The sequence below is a fragment of the Epinephelus moara genome, chromosome 24 (assembly GCF_006386435.1).
Source record: "Epinephelus moara isolate mb chromosome 24, YSFRI_EMoa_1.0, whole genome shotgun sequence".
NCBI lineage: Eukaryota > Metazoa > Chordata > Actinopteri > Perciformes > Serranidae > Epinephelus > Epinephelus moara.
This window is the reverse complement of record NC_065529.1, coordinates 31,457,784-31,475,210: the sequence shown is the minus strand read 5'-3', so window position 1 is coordinate 31,475,210 and position 17,427 is coordinate 31,457,784. Positions and strand designations below refer to the sequence as shown.

Genomic DNA, 17,427 nt, shown 5'->3' with positions numbered 1-17,427 from the left:
TCCATTCAGGTTTATGTAACATCCACTTAGCGGAAGGAGCGACAGTGGAGAATATTGGATTAGAAATGTCCTGACTAGGCAATAACAGAGAGGAATCGGGTGAAACACTTTGCTCTGTAAAAGCTGCTTATGCACATTACCTGAGATTAAAGGAACAGTTTGTACAAATATTAACATTTCACCATTATCTGTCTCTTTCCATCAGCAGAACCTGACCTGATGTATCCAATTATCTTCGATTCCTCATTGGTGTAAAACATGAATGGCTGTACGCTTCATTGTGAGGCTCTGTTCACTTACTGCCAGCTGGATGACTGTTTTTGTTTCAGATAAAGACCAAGATGGATTTGCGGGGGTGAATTGTGACTACAGGTGAATGGATAAGGACTTTTTTTCCTGAGTTAAACTGTTGTGGAACAGTTTGACATTTTGGGAAATAAGCTAATCTTTTTTCTTGCCAAGTGTTAGGCAAGAAAATCGACTAAAAAGGAAACGATTGGTTGAGCTCAGCAAAAAGACTGGAAGCAGGAGGAAACAGCTAGTCTAGCTTTGTCCAAACAAGATTAAAAAAATCCATCTTACTGCACCTCTCAAGCTCACTGATTAATATGTTTTTATAACTTTGGAAAGAGCCAGGTCCCCACTTCCCCCACTTGGTATCGATCTTGTTATCTGACTCACAGCAAAAAAAAAAAAAAAAGCATATTCCCCAAGATGTTGAAGTATTCCTACAAGTTCACACCTCAACACAGGACTATAACTGAACAGGAGATCCTCTAAATTTGCCCTTCCCAATCATCAGTTTTGTTTCTTTCAGTTCTTGAAGCTTGCATATTAGCCTCCATGTTTTGGTATACACACCATAAAATACATGATGATATTGAGTCCCAACCAACCTCTGACCCTGAGATCTCGCTCAAACATGTATTATCTTGCTGTTGAGAAATGCCCCTTTGCCCCTACTCCTGTCAAAACTGAAATGAGTGTGTTCTCACATGCTTAAAGGCAGGTTCGAGACCAAACAGAAGCACCCCATGAGCCTGGACTGTTGCAATGGCCTCTGAATTTTCCCCTAGCCTTGCAACCAATGTGGAGCTGTCAGTCAAATGTCATGTGATTACTTCCAGGCTACATATTTCATCAAAGTTCCACAGTTATACTAGTTACAGTGCTTATATCTTGTTGTGAGGATGTTAACTTCTTGTGAGGAACCTTCTGGTCATTTCCGCTCTTGTTATGTGATTCGATGACCCCTTATCTCTCATGGAAGCCATTAACTGAACACACGCTCAGTCATACACAGTGTAACTGGTGTTTGCTTGCAGCGCCATCCTTGACAGCAGCCTGAGAGCACGTCAAATGTGATTTCATTTGTAAGAATCAATCTAGTTTCATACATACTATATAGCAGCCAGAAACATAAAGCCACTGGCATTAAAGCACTTTAAGACAGATGTAAATGGCAGTTGTTGTTGTTTTTTTTCAAACTTGGGGCACGAACAGATTGCCGGCTCAGAGGGTTTTCCTCAGGCTGAATTTGTTTTTCTTCTAACTCGGGCGTTTTCAGCAGCTCTTGTCTAGGGATAAATCTGCCAGTGCCCACAGGGACGGAAAATCTTCTGCTATACGCTGGAGAGAAACAAGGGAGAAACTTATTAGAACCTGCAGGGGATTCCAAGTCTTAGCGATGGTTCTCATACTGTATCTTTAATGTCACACTGAGCTGAGCTCATGCTTTTAAATCGACTGTCATAGCCAAGGGATACACATAGAGTACATTTACTGACAATGCCAACAGATTAAATGTATATAATCCTAAATTCGATGGAAAAACTGAGTAAATCTAACTTAAATGGAAGAAAACTGTCTGTCTGTCCTTCAGTTTTCTCAACAACCACTCATTTGATCGACCTCTCACTTGCCAGCTGAGGACCCAAGAAAGTGCGGTGTTGAGTGCGAGCTCTTGAGATCTGCCGGACATATTCATTAGTAGTATATTATGTACGCATTGTGTAGTGTATTAAGACAGGAGCACTTTTAACTGTTACAGTGCTGAACAGCATGCTGGGTAAAGCTAGCCTCCTGTCGCTCGCTACAGTACATTCAAGAATAGATTATAAAAAGAGGCTGGAGATGTGTCATTGTAATAAATTTAAACATTTCAAGCATCAGCAATTCCATTTTTGGAATGAACGCTTTTGTTACTGGGATTAGCCTGGTCCCAAAAAGCTAGCTGTTAGCTTGTATTTTATGCATAAACTCTAGCATAGTTGGGGGAGACAGTTATGTAATGGCAGTTATAATGCTCAGGAGTCAGGAAAGAGTCAAGTCATAAGTTCTGATGTTGAGCAGTTCTCCAAAAAGCTGTAAGCAAAGCAGCAATACTGGAGACAAAAGGGCATTACACTAGTATCTTTAAAGTCCACAAACAACGTGAAAATAATGCATTAAAAGAAGGCAGCAAACAAAATCACCAATAGAGCAAAAACAATTAGTCGATTAATTGATAAGTGTATTGACAGAAATGATTAATCCATTAGTTGTCAACTATTAAATTAATTAAACTACTATTTTATTTCAATGAAAACTCTTTGATTCCCGCTTCTTTATGTGAATATTTTCTGGTTTCTTTACTCCCGTATGAGAGTAAACTGAATATCTTTGGGTTGTGGATATAACAAGACATTTGAGAACATTATCTTGAGCTTTGGTAAAAACTGATCAACATCTTTTAACATTTTCTGATCAAACAACTTATCAGTTCATTGAAAAATTAATAAGATTAAACAACAAGGAAAAAAATCAAAAGTTTCAGCCTTACCAAAAATTAAATGGAAAACATCTTAGAATCGATTCATTGTTTTTAGTCTTTTTTCTCCAAATTCTTTGGTTCCAGCTTCTTAAATTTGAATCTGAAGATGTCACCTGGGGCTTTGGTGAATCTGATTGACATTTTTTTGCCGTTTCTGGCATTTTATAGACAACATAAGTTTGTTGCATTCCTAATTATAAGCAAGCTAATAACAAAAAATATCCAAGCTGTAGTGACTCGCTCTAACCAGCTTGTACATCCTGCTGATAAAAAGGAGATTGCGTGGGCCACTGTATCAATTTAGAGCAAACTGGTGCCATCTGCCTAATTAAAAAAATGTTGAGGTTAAATATTCATAATACACATGACTAAGCATGACGCTGCGGGGTAGATGGGATTTTCCCCTGCTGGCTCGTGCTCTCTTACTTTCTGAAGTCAGCTAAAGCTCTAGCCTCCTGCTACAGTGCAGTCTCTCTTCTATTTGTGCTCCATTATTTCCTCAATCAGACGTTACATAACGCGCGGTTCAAACGCTTCTCATGCGGAAAGAAACGCTAAACACAAATTTCATTGTCAAAACAAATCTGTTGATTCAGTACTCATTTGTAAATCTGAACCCATCTTCTCACTGTGGGCAGAATCACAGTCTAGTGTGGCGGCTTTATAAATACAATAACCTCACAGGGAACATTTGAACACATAATTGTGCACTGAACTTTAAACAAAGTCATTATTAAGTAAAATTAAATTCCTGCACACATACATGATGAAACAGAGGGACTACAAGACTCGCCTCTTCTTGGCACTACACAACAGAATTAATAAATCTAGGCTATTTCTAGAGCATATAAGAAAATAACATGCAGAAGAAGGAAATGAGCGATGCTAAAACACACACACACACACACACACACACACACACACACACACACACACACACACACACACAGGCTCTAATTAAACTCTATCAGTGAGGCAAAGAAAGAACAGCTGTCTTCATTTTCTCCTTCAACATAACACAAGTGTGTCTCTCACATGCAGACACGCTTATAGGCACATAGGCAAAACACTCCACAACAACCCGCCCCATCTCCCTCGCTTTCTTACACACCAACACAGACAAAACCTCAGTGCATACAGTGAAACACAAGCCTACATCAATAAACGAACCATCCCACCGTTTGGCAATTTCTCTCCACATGCCCTGAGCAAACAGATGGCGAATGTTCTGTGCACATTTAAGATGGTACCTAAGTGGCTACAGTGGGCCTGAAAATCTGCGCTGCGGATGAGTCTTAGTATTTACATCAGAGTGGCCAAAGTATACTCCTGTATGCGTGTTCTGTTCAACTACCACGGTCTATTTATGATTCATATTTTAAGGGGGAGTGCAGGCTGTGGAAAGCTGGCTCCCTGATGAAGAGCCCTCAGAATGCAGGAAAACGTCCCAGCATGCACCCACACTCACGACGCCCCAAATCTCACACCCACTGCTTTTGTCACCCGGTGCCTGAGCGTTGCATGCTTTTGCATCCGTGTAATAAAATATTGGACAAAAAAACTATGCTCAGCTACTTCTTTCTTAAAAATTCCTGGATAAGGACTGAAACATTTCCATAGTTACACACCACCAATTCAATTTTCCTTCTGCAATTACAGCTAATAATACAAAAAGGAAACATTAAAGGTCCAGTGCGTAGGATTTAGGGGGATGTGTTGGCAGAAATGAAATCTAATAATACTAATAAATGCTAAAAAATAATAATACTACTAATAAATATGTCTGACAGATCTTATATAAGAATTGTTGTGTTTTCGTAACCTTAGAATGAGCCATTTATATCTACATGGGGAGCAGGTCCTCGTTTACATCCATGTTTTTACAGTAGCCCAGAACAGACAAACCAAACGCTGGCTCTGGATAGGGGTATTCACCTTTTCGCGTCAACCACTGTGGTAAGAAGTCGCTCTGCCATGAGACTGGCGGAAAAACAGATTTTTTTTTTTTTTTTTAAACATGAAACTGCTTAATTCAGTGTTTTTACTGGTTTAAGTCTCTAGGGGTCTCATTTAAAAAACAATGCGTAGGATCCATTCTAAAAATGTACTTACGGACAAAAGCCAAAAATGGCATACGTGAAAAAATATTTGACAATTTCTACGATCAGGCTTCCACCTCACCATCTGCGTCGCCAATTTCCTGTCTCCACAATGTTCGTAAGTGTGGGTCGAAGTTTCTCCCATCAAGTCTGTTTTTATACATCACAACTTTTGCAATGGAAGTAGTGAACGCCACTTTCAGGCCTCCTTTTGTGCGTACCCAATGTTTATAAATGAGACCCCTGGTCCGTTTGTTTTGAATAGGAAGAGACCTCTGCGGATAACGTGACTCCCCATAAAAACCTCCTGAACTTCTGGATCTTAAGTTAAGAGGGGAAAAAGGTAGCAGTCCGTCTGCAACATGCCAAACAGCGTACGTAGGACAAACGCTAATTTGTAACGTGAAATGGCTTTAGTCAGTGTTTTTACCAGTTTTAATCACACGGTGCATTTGTTTTGGAGAGGAAGTCTCCCGGTTAAAACCTCCTGATCAAAGAACACTACAGGAATTCTAACCAGGAGAAGGTTCAGCTGGCCGCAATCTGTAATCCCCCTAAATCATAGACACTGAACCTACAAATGTGTGCACTGATAATTAATGTGTACATGTTGTAAATCTCCCACTTTCTCCTCCCATTCATGACTTCATAAATTCTGCCATCTGTTCCATCAAGTCACTTCAAGGTGCACTAAATGAAAACAGATCTGGCGGCATGGGCCTTTTTTAAAGCGGCGTCTTATCTCTGTGATTTATAATGATACATCGCAGCTTCACACAACGCCGTGGTGGGATTTAAATGCCATCCGCTTACACAACACTGCCAGTAGCTATTTACTGTGGCTGTGACTCACTGTCAACTTTACAACCAAAAGTGGACCTCCAGAGATGCGAGGAATCCTACTGACAGTCTGGGCTAAGGAGAGTTACTTGTAGATTTACACCAGGAGAGGAGGTGAGTCAGCTCTGATTTACATGGCCTCTGCAGTAAGTGATACTGAGTGCAACACAGCAGAAGTGTTGCAGACAGAGAACAATACCATGCGTTGACAAAAAAAATGAAAAATCCTCCCAAAGCACAAATGCAGTTTATTATGAGCTTTAGTCTGCACAAGCACAAAAATGGCAGTCAATCCAAAAAGTGATATGTATTCAAACTTATTCACCTCAGCATTGCTTTGCAGCAGTTTATTTGCTATGCCGACACAAATGAAAGTGGCTCCTGTAAAGGTGACTCATTCCCTCAAGACCCTTCCTAGGTTTGGTTGCTTGAGAGAAGCGCTGATAACCAGACTGTGAAAAGCAGGGGCTTTATGGGATTGACTCCCCACCTGCACTGCCTTCCCAATCTCCCAGATATTCTTCCATTCCCTGAGCAAGACTACTTTACATAATCATAAGCCATTTTGTGTGCATCATTAATTCAGTCCTGACTGAAGTCATTTAATCATTCCTTGGAAGAGGTGCGGGCTCTCGCAGTCAAGCTTGATGATTTTAACCAGTCATGTCGTGCAGGCCCCGTGTCACATTACAGAACGGCTCAAGTCTTTGGCGAGGCAGCCCGCTAAAGCTGCCGCAATCCCTCTGTATACCCTGAAAAGATGTTCACTTTGATGGTTCCCTCGGCCTTGTGGGGGAGGTCACTTCCAACATAACCTGCGTCCTCGCCCATGGATGTCGACTGACAGACTTGAGTCAGGCTCAAGGCTGCCACTCAAGGAAACAGAGGACTGTATGCAAATGAGGCTGATCTGAATTTCACACCACTATATTCTGCAGTGTGGATAATCGTGGAAAGTTTTGCCGGGTGGATAAGCTTTGACTGTATTCTTTTGGGGAACAGTTATAAAACCGCTAACCTTCGTCAGCTGTCAAGAAGGCAAAATGGGAACTCAAAAATGAATTTAACAGAGAAAAAAATCTGTGCTCAAGGATGAAAAGATAAATGCAAGGCCACGTTAAAAGGGCTCGCAAGCTTAAACTAGAGAGGCACGTCTGAAAGATACACAGTGACATGAGCACAGATCACTCCAGCCTACTGTACTTCCTCTTGGGCATAGTGCCTACACCAGCATTAACCTCCCTTTCTTTCCTTTCACTCTCGCCTTCCTTCCCTTTCATTCCCATCTCTTCAGAACCACAAAACATTATGTTGTAGCCTCGGTGCATGCATCTCTGAGCCTCACGCTGCATTTAGGACTGCATTACCTTCAGTTTGCATCAGATGCAAGCCTGGTTCACAAACACAGAGCCCGTTATGTACTTTGGACGGCGCTGCGGAAGCGGAGAACACAAACAGCCGCTGGCCCCCCAAGCTGAAAATGATTTTACTCATTCAATATCATTAGCCTCAATAATGACAGAGCGCCAACATGGCGAGGCTGCCGCTAGCAAATTAGATGCAAAGGATTGTGGTGTTCCTCCAGACAGCAGTACTGAGGATGGGTGATGTGTTTCCTCAAATCATCACCACAATCTTAATTTTTAACGCACCACAACGAATCCTGCTTTAAAGGCACAACATCAGCGTGCAGTGTTTCTTCTTTAGATTTTAGGGCTTAAAAATAATCATGTAAAAAGATATACTGTTGGTTTCAATATTAAAAGTTCTACCAGACATTTAGTCATTTATCTAACACTTGAATAACACTCCTATACAGAGCACAGTACAAATATACATCCAAAAATGTTCCTGTCTGGTCAAACTAAAGAATATATATCTGATAAATAGGTAAAAACAAGAAAATAGCTCACAAGCTTTTGACTGAAGCTCTTCATTAACTTTTATAATGTGAGATTTCTGCACCAGTTTTGATACAACTGCAGAAACAATTATCTGCTGCACAACTCTGCAGTCAGTAAGTGTTTTCCATTGTATTCATTTTCTATCACAAGAACTAGCAACACCTTTTAGCAGAAAAACAGTTTGCCTCAGTAACACTTCAACACTCTCAAACCAAGGCTAAAAAAATTAAGAATGTTTCAATATCATTAAGTTGCTAGTTGGAAAATGAAATGAACATGGTTGCAGCTGTGTTGAAATGTAGTACATGGATGCAGGTTTTTAGTGAAGGCTTTAAATCAGCATTTCTTGTCTATCAGTTGTCTTTGGTGGGCAGTTGAGTGGCAGGTGAGAAAATATACAGAGAACAGGTTATTATTGCAAAGCAACTCCTGAGTGATATATTGCATTAATGGACAGCTTGCTGCAGATCATAATGTACTGTACCATACCACGCTAAAAAATGTAATGTGAACTCATTTTCTCACCCATGCTGCCTACAGATTTTATGTCCTCTGCTACTGTTTGCATTTAAGGACATTCCACTTTATAATCTGCTCCTTTTTCAGCCCTTGTGTATACGATAGAATAATTAGAGCAACACCACCCAGATAGAAGACTTGTGCATTTTGTTATTACTATCATTCTCCAAGTAAACCTTTGCCTAAATGCTAAATATGGGGTGTGGAAGATAAAACACAGTCATTAGTCTTCATGTCCCGGGGTTTTCCTGCACACAAATGGGCAAAATAATTTCCCTTTAAAAAAAATATGAAACTTCTTCTCTACCGTGTCAGAATGAAAGCCACTGAAGTGTAGATAGCAGTCATCAGTCATCAACTGAATGAAGGGGTGCGGTAAATAGTGCAGCATCGTGTCAACATACAATGTAGTGGGCAAAAGCTATCATTATGCAGAGCGTGTGTTTCCACAGCATGTCAGGGACACTCTCTAACATGACAACAAGGCTTATTCTAATAGAAATGAATGACTTTATGTAGTGTTTGATTCAATAATTGAAAAAATATCTGATTTGAATATTTCTGCTACCAAAAGGATCAGCAGTGATGATAATCATTATAAGACCATGTTATAAGAAGGTCAAAATGAAGAGATTATCAGTATAAAATAAGCAAACACAAAAATAATGTTTTATGATAATAGTATTCCTGCACTTTAGAGACTAATCTGGGAAAATACCAATTAGTTTCTCCTTTAAAGCTGAACAAATGCAGCTTACTCTACTTTGTTTTTGGTGCTTGTCTGTCACTCCTGTGTAGAACAGATTAAACATCAATGGCCACTAACTAAATTTTAATTACAAGCCGACCACTGAGTTTTAACTACTTAAATATAAAGAGCAGATAAAACAGCATATCTTTCCTTCTGAGATGTTGCTGTTTTTGAAGATAGTTTGGGGAGGTTCATTCATTAGTTGCTATCATAATAATAAATGGTCATCAATCTTAAACAGGTGGGGTCTGGCAGTTCTGACAGGAAGGCTAAGGATGAAAAACTGGCATACAACAGCAAACAGTACAGATGGGCAGTCATCTCTGAGATGTACTGCAGTCTGAGCCAAGAAAAAATGTGATGGTCATCGTTCAAAATCTACTCCAGCAGGGGTGGACGAATCCTACAGTTTAAATCAATTCAGATATTTGATATAAGTGTGACAGGGGCCAAATGTTTAGTGACCAGTTAACAGTGCAGACATGCCGTACCTATACTTCATGCCAGTCTTCATGCTTTGCTCGCTGGAGGAAGGCACACTCTGAACAGAGAGTTGTCCGAGACTGCGAGCCACCATCGCCACTGCTCTGAACTTGCTGCGGGTGCCTGTGTTCGGGCTGTTGGCATTCTGTCGGTTTAGCCGGTCCTCCGTGGTGCGGCTCACCCCCCCACGGTGGTCCGTGCAAACTAAGGACACCTGCATCCTGGCTTTTGGCCGATACTTTAAACTCTCCTTTGTTTAAATCAGGTAAGACAAACTCCTGGGAGGTGCAAAGTCTCAGGATCCTCTGAAGAGCATGAGACAGTTCAGTCAGAAGGAGACGACCACTCCGAATCCAGCCTCACACACTCCGTTACAAACCACTGCCCAGTCGCTTAAGTGATTAACCTGCTTACAATGTTATGTAGAAAAAAAGAGGGGCAGAAAGGTGGAAGAGCTGATCAGCATGTATTCAAACAGTAGATGACCGCTGATCAGGTGAACACAACAGCCTCTCAAAGGAAGTCCAAAGCCATGCACAACATTACAGCATCTCTGCCTCAGCTGGCGTGAGAAACAAATGTGCAATCACTGCGGACTTCAGATACATTAAGCGTAGGTCCAGTTCAAAGCTTTAAAAAAAAAAAAAAGGAGGAAAGAATAATCTAAATCTTCCAAAAACCAGAGTCCAAAAATAAGCAGAGCTTGTGTGGTGAATTCCCCTCTGCAAGTTTTTCCTTGATTCATCCGGGTGTCCCCCTCTCGCTTTATCTATTAATCAGAGGCTCATCACGGGCTGAAAGGCAGATTTAGAGTCTTGCAATTTCCTTTTAAAGCTGAGCTCAGTGCTAGAGATAACACCTCTTGCTGCCAAGCTTTAAGAGTGGAAACGCATAGATCCACACAAAGGGATGGAGAGAATAAAACACGAACACACAGTTCCAGGAGGTTTTCATCTCCCCGTCTGAGTCCGCCTTGACAGTTGCGCTGGCTCCTGAATATTCTACTGAATACTACTGCATGTTAGCAAAAGGGCAACCTCTTATTCACTTGCCAGCTCTGGCTGTTGCCTGGATTAAACTTACATCTGTATGCCTTGTGCTGAGCGTAAAGCTGCACGGTGCACACAGGCAAGCGATGGGGGGAGACACGGAGAGAGAGAGAGAGAGAGAGAGAGAGAGAGAGAGAGAGAGAGAGAGAGAGAGAGAGAGAGAGAGAGAGAGAGAGAGAGAGAGAGAGGGAGGGAGGGAATGTGGTGGGAGGGATGTGAAGAGAAGCTATGAGGAGGAATATTCAGAGAGCTACAGCAGCGTGAGAGAGCAAGGCATTGAAATCTGTTGTGTTTACAGCAGCACTCTTAAGAAAAGGGTAGTGCATTTTTGATGCTCCTCTTTGTGTGTCTGTTGCCCTGCAGTGCGTTTTAATATACTTTATTCTGTTTTAAGAAAAGAGGGAAGGTAAATGCTCGCTGGTCAGGACTGCCTATGCCCCTTGAAAAGGGGGCTCTCACGTGGGCGTGTTCAACTGCCCATGAAATATTTATTATGTAACTTTATCTGTGACAATATATGTCAAAGGCAGGGCTGTCACAGACAGTGTTTTTTGTCAATAACGCTTCACTTCTTGTGTGCGATTAAAATAAATTACTTAATCATGCATATTCCTCAACTGAGCACAAAAATAATTAAGGCTTCAGGAAACAGCGCCTGAATGCTACTGTATAACATGTGGTTACACTGATCTGATGAACAATAAAAGCATTCTTAGAAGAGCTGAGTAGTAAAAATATGATAATGGTTGGAGGTTGAAAGTAAACACCACAGTAATTGGACTCAACGCAACAGTGGCTACAGATTGAAGAGACAGTAGATTAGACACACGCTCCCAGTAATATAATACTGAAGCTTATCTGAGTGGACCAGCTAGTGTGCCAAGGAGATAATTAAAAGAGATGCCATCAGGGGTAGACGTGTGTAGTAAAAGCAGTCGAGGAAGCAACCTCCATCGCGGGAATCCAGCAGACAGGCTGTTGCTAACTGACAGCTCTATTCTTGGAGCTGTGACCTTTGGTCTCCTGGACTTAAATAGAACCCTGAGGGGAAAGGTGCTTTAATTCAACAGAAATCTGATTGAAATTTCACACTGTGTACAAAGAGCAGAGGAGCCAGGCTAAAGACCTCCTTTCAAACAGGGCTGGGCGATATGGAAGAAAAAAAATATTTTTGACCAAATATCTCAAAATCGATATTGTACGGCTGATTATTGGTGCTTTCACAAAATATTTACACATTGAGATTGAGTAGGTCCAAGTTATTAATAGCTTACAGGAGCACTGTGCAATAGTCCACCTTCCACCCTCTCATCACCTCTCTCCGTCCCTGTTGCTCTTTGAATCTCTCAAACACAAAGCGCCAGCAGCTCTATCATCAACACTGCTGTGCTCACGGTTTCCATTATCTGGTTTTTGACCGAGAAAATCTACTCAAGTCCGACATAATAAAATCTCTTCTGTTATGACGTTCAATAAAACTATTTCCCTCTGGGACTATGTAGGCCTGACACCATGTCCTAACAGCAAGCAAGCAATCATCTCTCTGTCCACGCTGAATCCGTTAAATATGCACTTCCGTTTCCTCATGTAAGCAAACCACTGTACTGATCAGCTGTGTGCTAGAGATCATGATTAAGACGTAACTACTTACAGTCAAACAGTGGTTCCCAACTGGTCCCACGTAAGGGTTATTTACTCACTCTACAACATGACAAATTCACTGTACTTCTCACTTCAAACTTCACATGTTCGTGAGTCACTTGCGATCCATTCAGAATGGACCCGTGACCCACTTTCGGATCCCGACCCACCACCCATGAGTGAGTATTTGCTGTCCTATGTCTGTACCTTTTAAATAAAAACATATATTTTGTATTGAGATATTCGCTGGAATGACATACAATATAGCCAACAGCAAGAAGGGTGTCATAGTGATGGTCATACCAGAAACCTTCAGCTCTCATTTGAGGGTTTGTGGGTCGAGTCAGCGTAATTTATTCACACATATGTTTCTGAGTTGGGCGGCTAAGATTGGCTCTTGTAACAGCTGGGTTGGTGCAGGTTTTTAAAGACACTGACCCACGAATCACTAGTGGATATAATGACTAATTAGGTAAAGGAAAAGAAGTAGAAGAACAGCTGGAACAGCCTGGTTAAGTTCAGAAAATTACATCACTTAACTGTAATGCAGCCTTAGAACACAGGAAGACACAACACTTGCGATACTATGAGTACCAAAATCTAAAATATGTAGTCTCATATGCTGATATCAGTATCATACTGATATATTGCCCTGCCCTACTTTCCAATGTTCCTTCTTGTAACAAAGTGTGTGAGGGGTTTATAAAGAAGCTCCTGAACCAGCATCGTACTGAATGTGACTGCATATCAATCTCAACAGCAGCAGCCGGAGCAACATACGGGCAGAATGGATGGACTCCTGTCTCCTCTGCAGGGTTATGTCCTGGGCTTTGGTTCATGGTGATGAGGAACACATTCGGGGCCGATGCCATCCATTCTATGTTCATTTCAACAAAGCTAGTTGAGCATGAGAGCAGTCGGACATGGCGTCCCTTTACTGCAGGGCACGGTCCATGCACTCACCGCCAGTGCTGTGGAAACGTGATGCCACGATCCATTCGGCTTTGCTCCAGGGCCCCCAGGAGTCGTGACATAAGGGAAGGTACTGAAAAGTGGGAGAGGCCAGGGAGAGGAGCTCAGGCTGAACAGATACAGTGTCAGTCTTGTGATCCACGCTAAGCCCACATAATAAGCCTGATGAAAAAATCCCACAGCCCCAACTAGATATGGGAACATGTCTCCAACAACAAGCCTGAGATGCGCCTCACAATATTTAAAAATCCAGTGAGTAGGATTTAGAAAGATATACTGGCAGAAACAGGATACAGTACGAATGTTGTCTTTAGTGTATAATCACCTGAAAATAAGAACTGTGTTTTTGTTATTTTACAATAAGCTGTTTATATCTACACAGGGAGCAGGCCCACTTTCACAGAGTCCACCATGTGGCACCACCATGTTTCTACAGCTGCCCAGAACAGACAAACCAAACACTGGCTCTTGATAGGGCAGTTCATGCTAGTTAACTAACTAGCTGGTTAACAACTATCAGTTAACTTTACTATATATATATATATAATTGTCACTGGTGCAATGCATGTTGGGATAGGCTGGGCCATGAAGGATTCATCTGTTGCATCCTTGAAATTCTGGAAAAGAAGGCTGCATTTCTTGGCCGCATTTGAAGGAGCCTTTGAAATGGGACAGCCTTGGTCACGCAGATGTGACGCAATCAGTCTTTAAATGCAGCCTTTGAAGGCTGCAGCCCCTCAGTTGAGGCATTACCACTGATTCGTAACGTGAAACTGCTTCATCCACATCTTTACAGTTGGAAAAGGGTCTGTCCCAGTGTACGTTAAATCACGGTGGGAGAAAGACGCTAACATAGAGGTAACCGAAGATGATTGGTTGAACATATGTAAGACATAATCTATCACGTCAAGCTCAGGTCTGTGGAGGGAATTCATCTGGAGAAACACTTTAAGGTTCTTTATAACTCCCTAAATTAAAAAAAATCACAAAGAAACAAACCTGAACATGGTCAGTGCTGGAGAATGTGTGGTAACATGTCTGCTGGTCATTTTCATATTTTTGGGAGTGTCCTAAAGTTTCTTCTTACTTGGTAGATGTGGTTATAGAGATCACATCAATAATGAGCTCAGAGCTGGATTTTAACTTCAGTGTAATGTATTTGGGAAATGTGCCAGCTAGGCTAATAAAGCAGGACATATATTTATTACAAATACAATGAGCAGGTTGTAAAAAAGCAATAACCAGGAAATGACTGAGTAAAGAGTCTCCAACAACCTCTGAATGGATAGAAACAGCTAAGGAAATTTATGTTATGGAAAAACTGACTTTTTCTCTGAGACTAAAAAATGTGAAAAATATTGGGGGAAAAAATGGAAATCTTATTTGACTTCTTGTTGTTTATTTTCTGCGGTGAATTTTGTTTTATCCCCCTCTGTATTAAGACATACAGAGTGGACGATAGCTCATAGAATAGAAAGCCTTTAGAACAGAAAGCATGAATGAGTGGAGGATTTCTCCCTCCTTAAAAATACCCTAGTCAAAGTCATGGATCATAAGGACCTTTGTGGTTTTAAAGTATGATCATAGACATAAAGGACCCATTATCCTTGATACTAAAAATAATGAAAAGAAAGTACAAAAAAGAAAAAAAAAGAAAGAAACTGATTTATACTGTGTTTTTACCAGTTTAAATCACTGGGTCGGTTTGTTTTTGAGAGGAAGAGACCTCTGCGGATAATTCCACTTCCAGTAAAAACCTGCTCAAGAATGAACACTGACAGAATTCTAACAGGAAGAAGTGTCAGCTGCAGTCTTCACCGCTAGATGCCACTCAATCCTACACACTGCTCCTTTAAGCAAATAGGGTTAATTAGAATATATCTATTTACATACAACTTTCACCTCACAGTATAACGTTTATGCTTTTACTACTCTGCCACAGCTTTTCATGGTTATTAAAGACAGTGTGACTACTGATTTGTTATGATTGCTAAACCACATGAATCCTTTGTTGACCCTTGATTTATCTGCATCTGAAAATCTACACATTTATCGACTGTTGGGCGATGCAAGGTGGAGTAATCGATACGAGCATGCATCATCCAACAGACAAGTGATCCATCACCTAAATGAATCAATACAACAACCATTTTTCACCTATTGCTCCTTCTGGCATTTTGTCCAGCTGACTGACTCTGATCACCAGATGCAAACGGTCTGTAATCTTCACTTTAACAGTCCTGTGAAATATCTAAGCTACACAACAGCACACGCACCACTGTGTTGTAGTTAATGAATGAATACACCAGAGCTATAAACTGCCACAAAATACGGCAACAGAGTGAGCAACAAATACGCTCAATCCAATAAACCATGCCTGTCACACTTACTATCATTTAATAATTCACAACAGGCACATCTGCCAACTTTCGTCAGACTGACAGCACGCGTTTCATTTGCATTGACTATATCTGGAAAACAAAAAAAAGGGACCAAAAGACCAGATAAACAGAAGAGGCGATCATTAAAGATGACTGACACCTCACCGCTGCATGAAATCATGTATGGATCCCTCTAAGAAATGTTAGCAGGCGTTGCTGTGAGCATGCCTGACAGACATTTTAAAAGGTCTACACCTACTGCTGTCAAGTGAAAAGACGATTAGTGAAACACTTTATACCTCTTTTGTTGGAAACCTGTGACCTTGCTCCACATGTGCTCACTTACCAACACTCCTGCGCTGCATTCATGACATTGCCGAAAGGGAGGTCTCTCATCTGCGTGACACTCATGCTCCATAAAGTACCTCTGTGTTATTTCATTACTGAAGTTTTCATTGCGTGACACATCACATTGCACAGCAGAGGACACGTCGCCTCCTGGCCTGCTAGTGATCCCGCAGCTAAAGTCAGTCTGAACAAATGCTCACACATGTATTATCTCATTCAGTCTTTTCATGCACACTTTAATCAGGATTTCTTTTCTAAACGCTATTATTGAGCAAATACTGGCCTGAACTATGAGCTGCTTTGTGTTCATTCATCAGCGTCTGCTGGAGCAAATTTGGTATGAACCTCCATTCATTGTTAGTCACAAGATAAATCAGTCATAATGGATGCTGAACTAAAAATATGAAACTCTGATCTTTACATAATGCCTCAGAGAGCCGCTGTTAAATTGCTAATTAGTGACATTGTGTTTAGGGCGCGCACAGTAGGCTGACTCAGAATTTGCAAACCCCAATGCACGCCTGTTCTTTTACGATAAAAAGTAATTTTTGTATCAATGCGGAGGGAAACAATTGAACAATACCTGAAAACCAAATCCCATCAGTTTCTTTTGTTAGTGCTGGACTCAGTAGCTGGTTGTTAGACAGCACTGCTGAACAAATCTCAGTGTAAAGAAAAGAAATCTATCTCCTCCCACTCCACATATTATCACAATGTCCTCCCTTGAGTCGTGGCCTTCGTCTCCTTGCTTTGATTAAGTGCCTGATTTGTGGTTATCCAAAAATCTACTGAGCTGCTAAAACCTCTCTCAGACACTCAATCAGAGTGAGTGAATGCAGAGCACTGATAGGGCCCTGCACGCGCGGGGGAGGAAGAGGATAGGAAAGCTGGAGACATACAGCTGAACATGTGTGTTTCTGTGATCACGAGTCACGACTACAGCAGGGTAAAATTTACCAACAACTGCGCTCTGCTTCAGGAGTGCAGACGGAGAGGGAAACCAAAAAACAATAATCAGATTTAAATTCACCTTGTAGCCCAGGGATACTCATTTTGCTTTGCCTAAGGTCCACTTTCGTAAAATGACAGGAGACCGGGCTAATGATATTCATTAGTATATATTCAATAAATTGCCTGTTTTCAGCATTTGAATGTTCTAACTCATCTTTGCCAAGAGGCATATCCAGCCGCAGCAGCCCTGCACAGGTAAGGTGAACACGGGGGTGTTTCTAGGATTTGAGGACATCAGGGCTTCCCCTGCACCCCTGTGGGGGGTCCGGGGGAATCCCTTTTTTTTTTTAAAGGTTTTATCCTCAGAGGTCTCTTTCTCTCCAAAACCAAGTTGGTTGGTAAAAACACCGAATAAAGTAGTTTCACGTTAAAAATCAGTGTTTCTCCTGCATCGCTGGCATGTCACAGATGGGATGCTCACCCCGCACCTTTGGATACAGACGTTCAGGAGGTTTTTACTGGGAGCTGAATTATCCACAGAGGTATTTTCCTACTTAAAACAAATGTGACTCCCAGATTTAAACCGGTAGAAACACTGAATCGAGCAGTTTTACGATACAAGTCAGTTTCTCTGAAGTTTGTCATGTCTGAGACAGGCTGCTAGTGCTAATGGGTGC

The 17,427-nt window shown here is 41.4% G+C and overlaps 1 protein-coding gene across 7 annotated transcripts in view; it reads right to left on the bottom strand.

Moving 5' to 3' along the window:
* The window catches only part of kcnab2a (potassium voltage-gated channel subfamily A regulatory beta subunit 2a), a 122,261-nt gene that overhangs the window by 31,744 nt on the left and 73,090 nt on the right, over positions 1–17,427 (bottom strand). Inside the window, exon 1 of one of the 7 annotated variants that reach the window (XM_050037259.1) lies at positions 9,417–10,509. The exons of the other annotated variants lie outside the window; for them this stretch is intronic. Within the exon in view, the coding sequence (XP_049893216.1) occupies positions 9,417–9,628 (212 nt within the window). The 5' untranslated portion in view covers positions 9,629–10,509. Of the gene's footprint in view, positions 1–9,416; positions 10,510–17,427 lie in introns of those variants that run through there. 7 annotated transcript variants of the gene reach the window in all.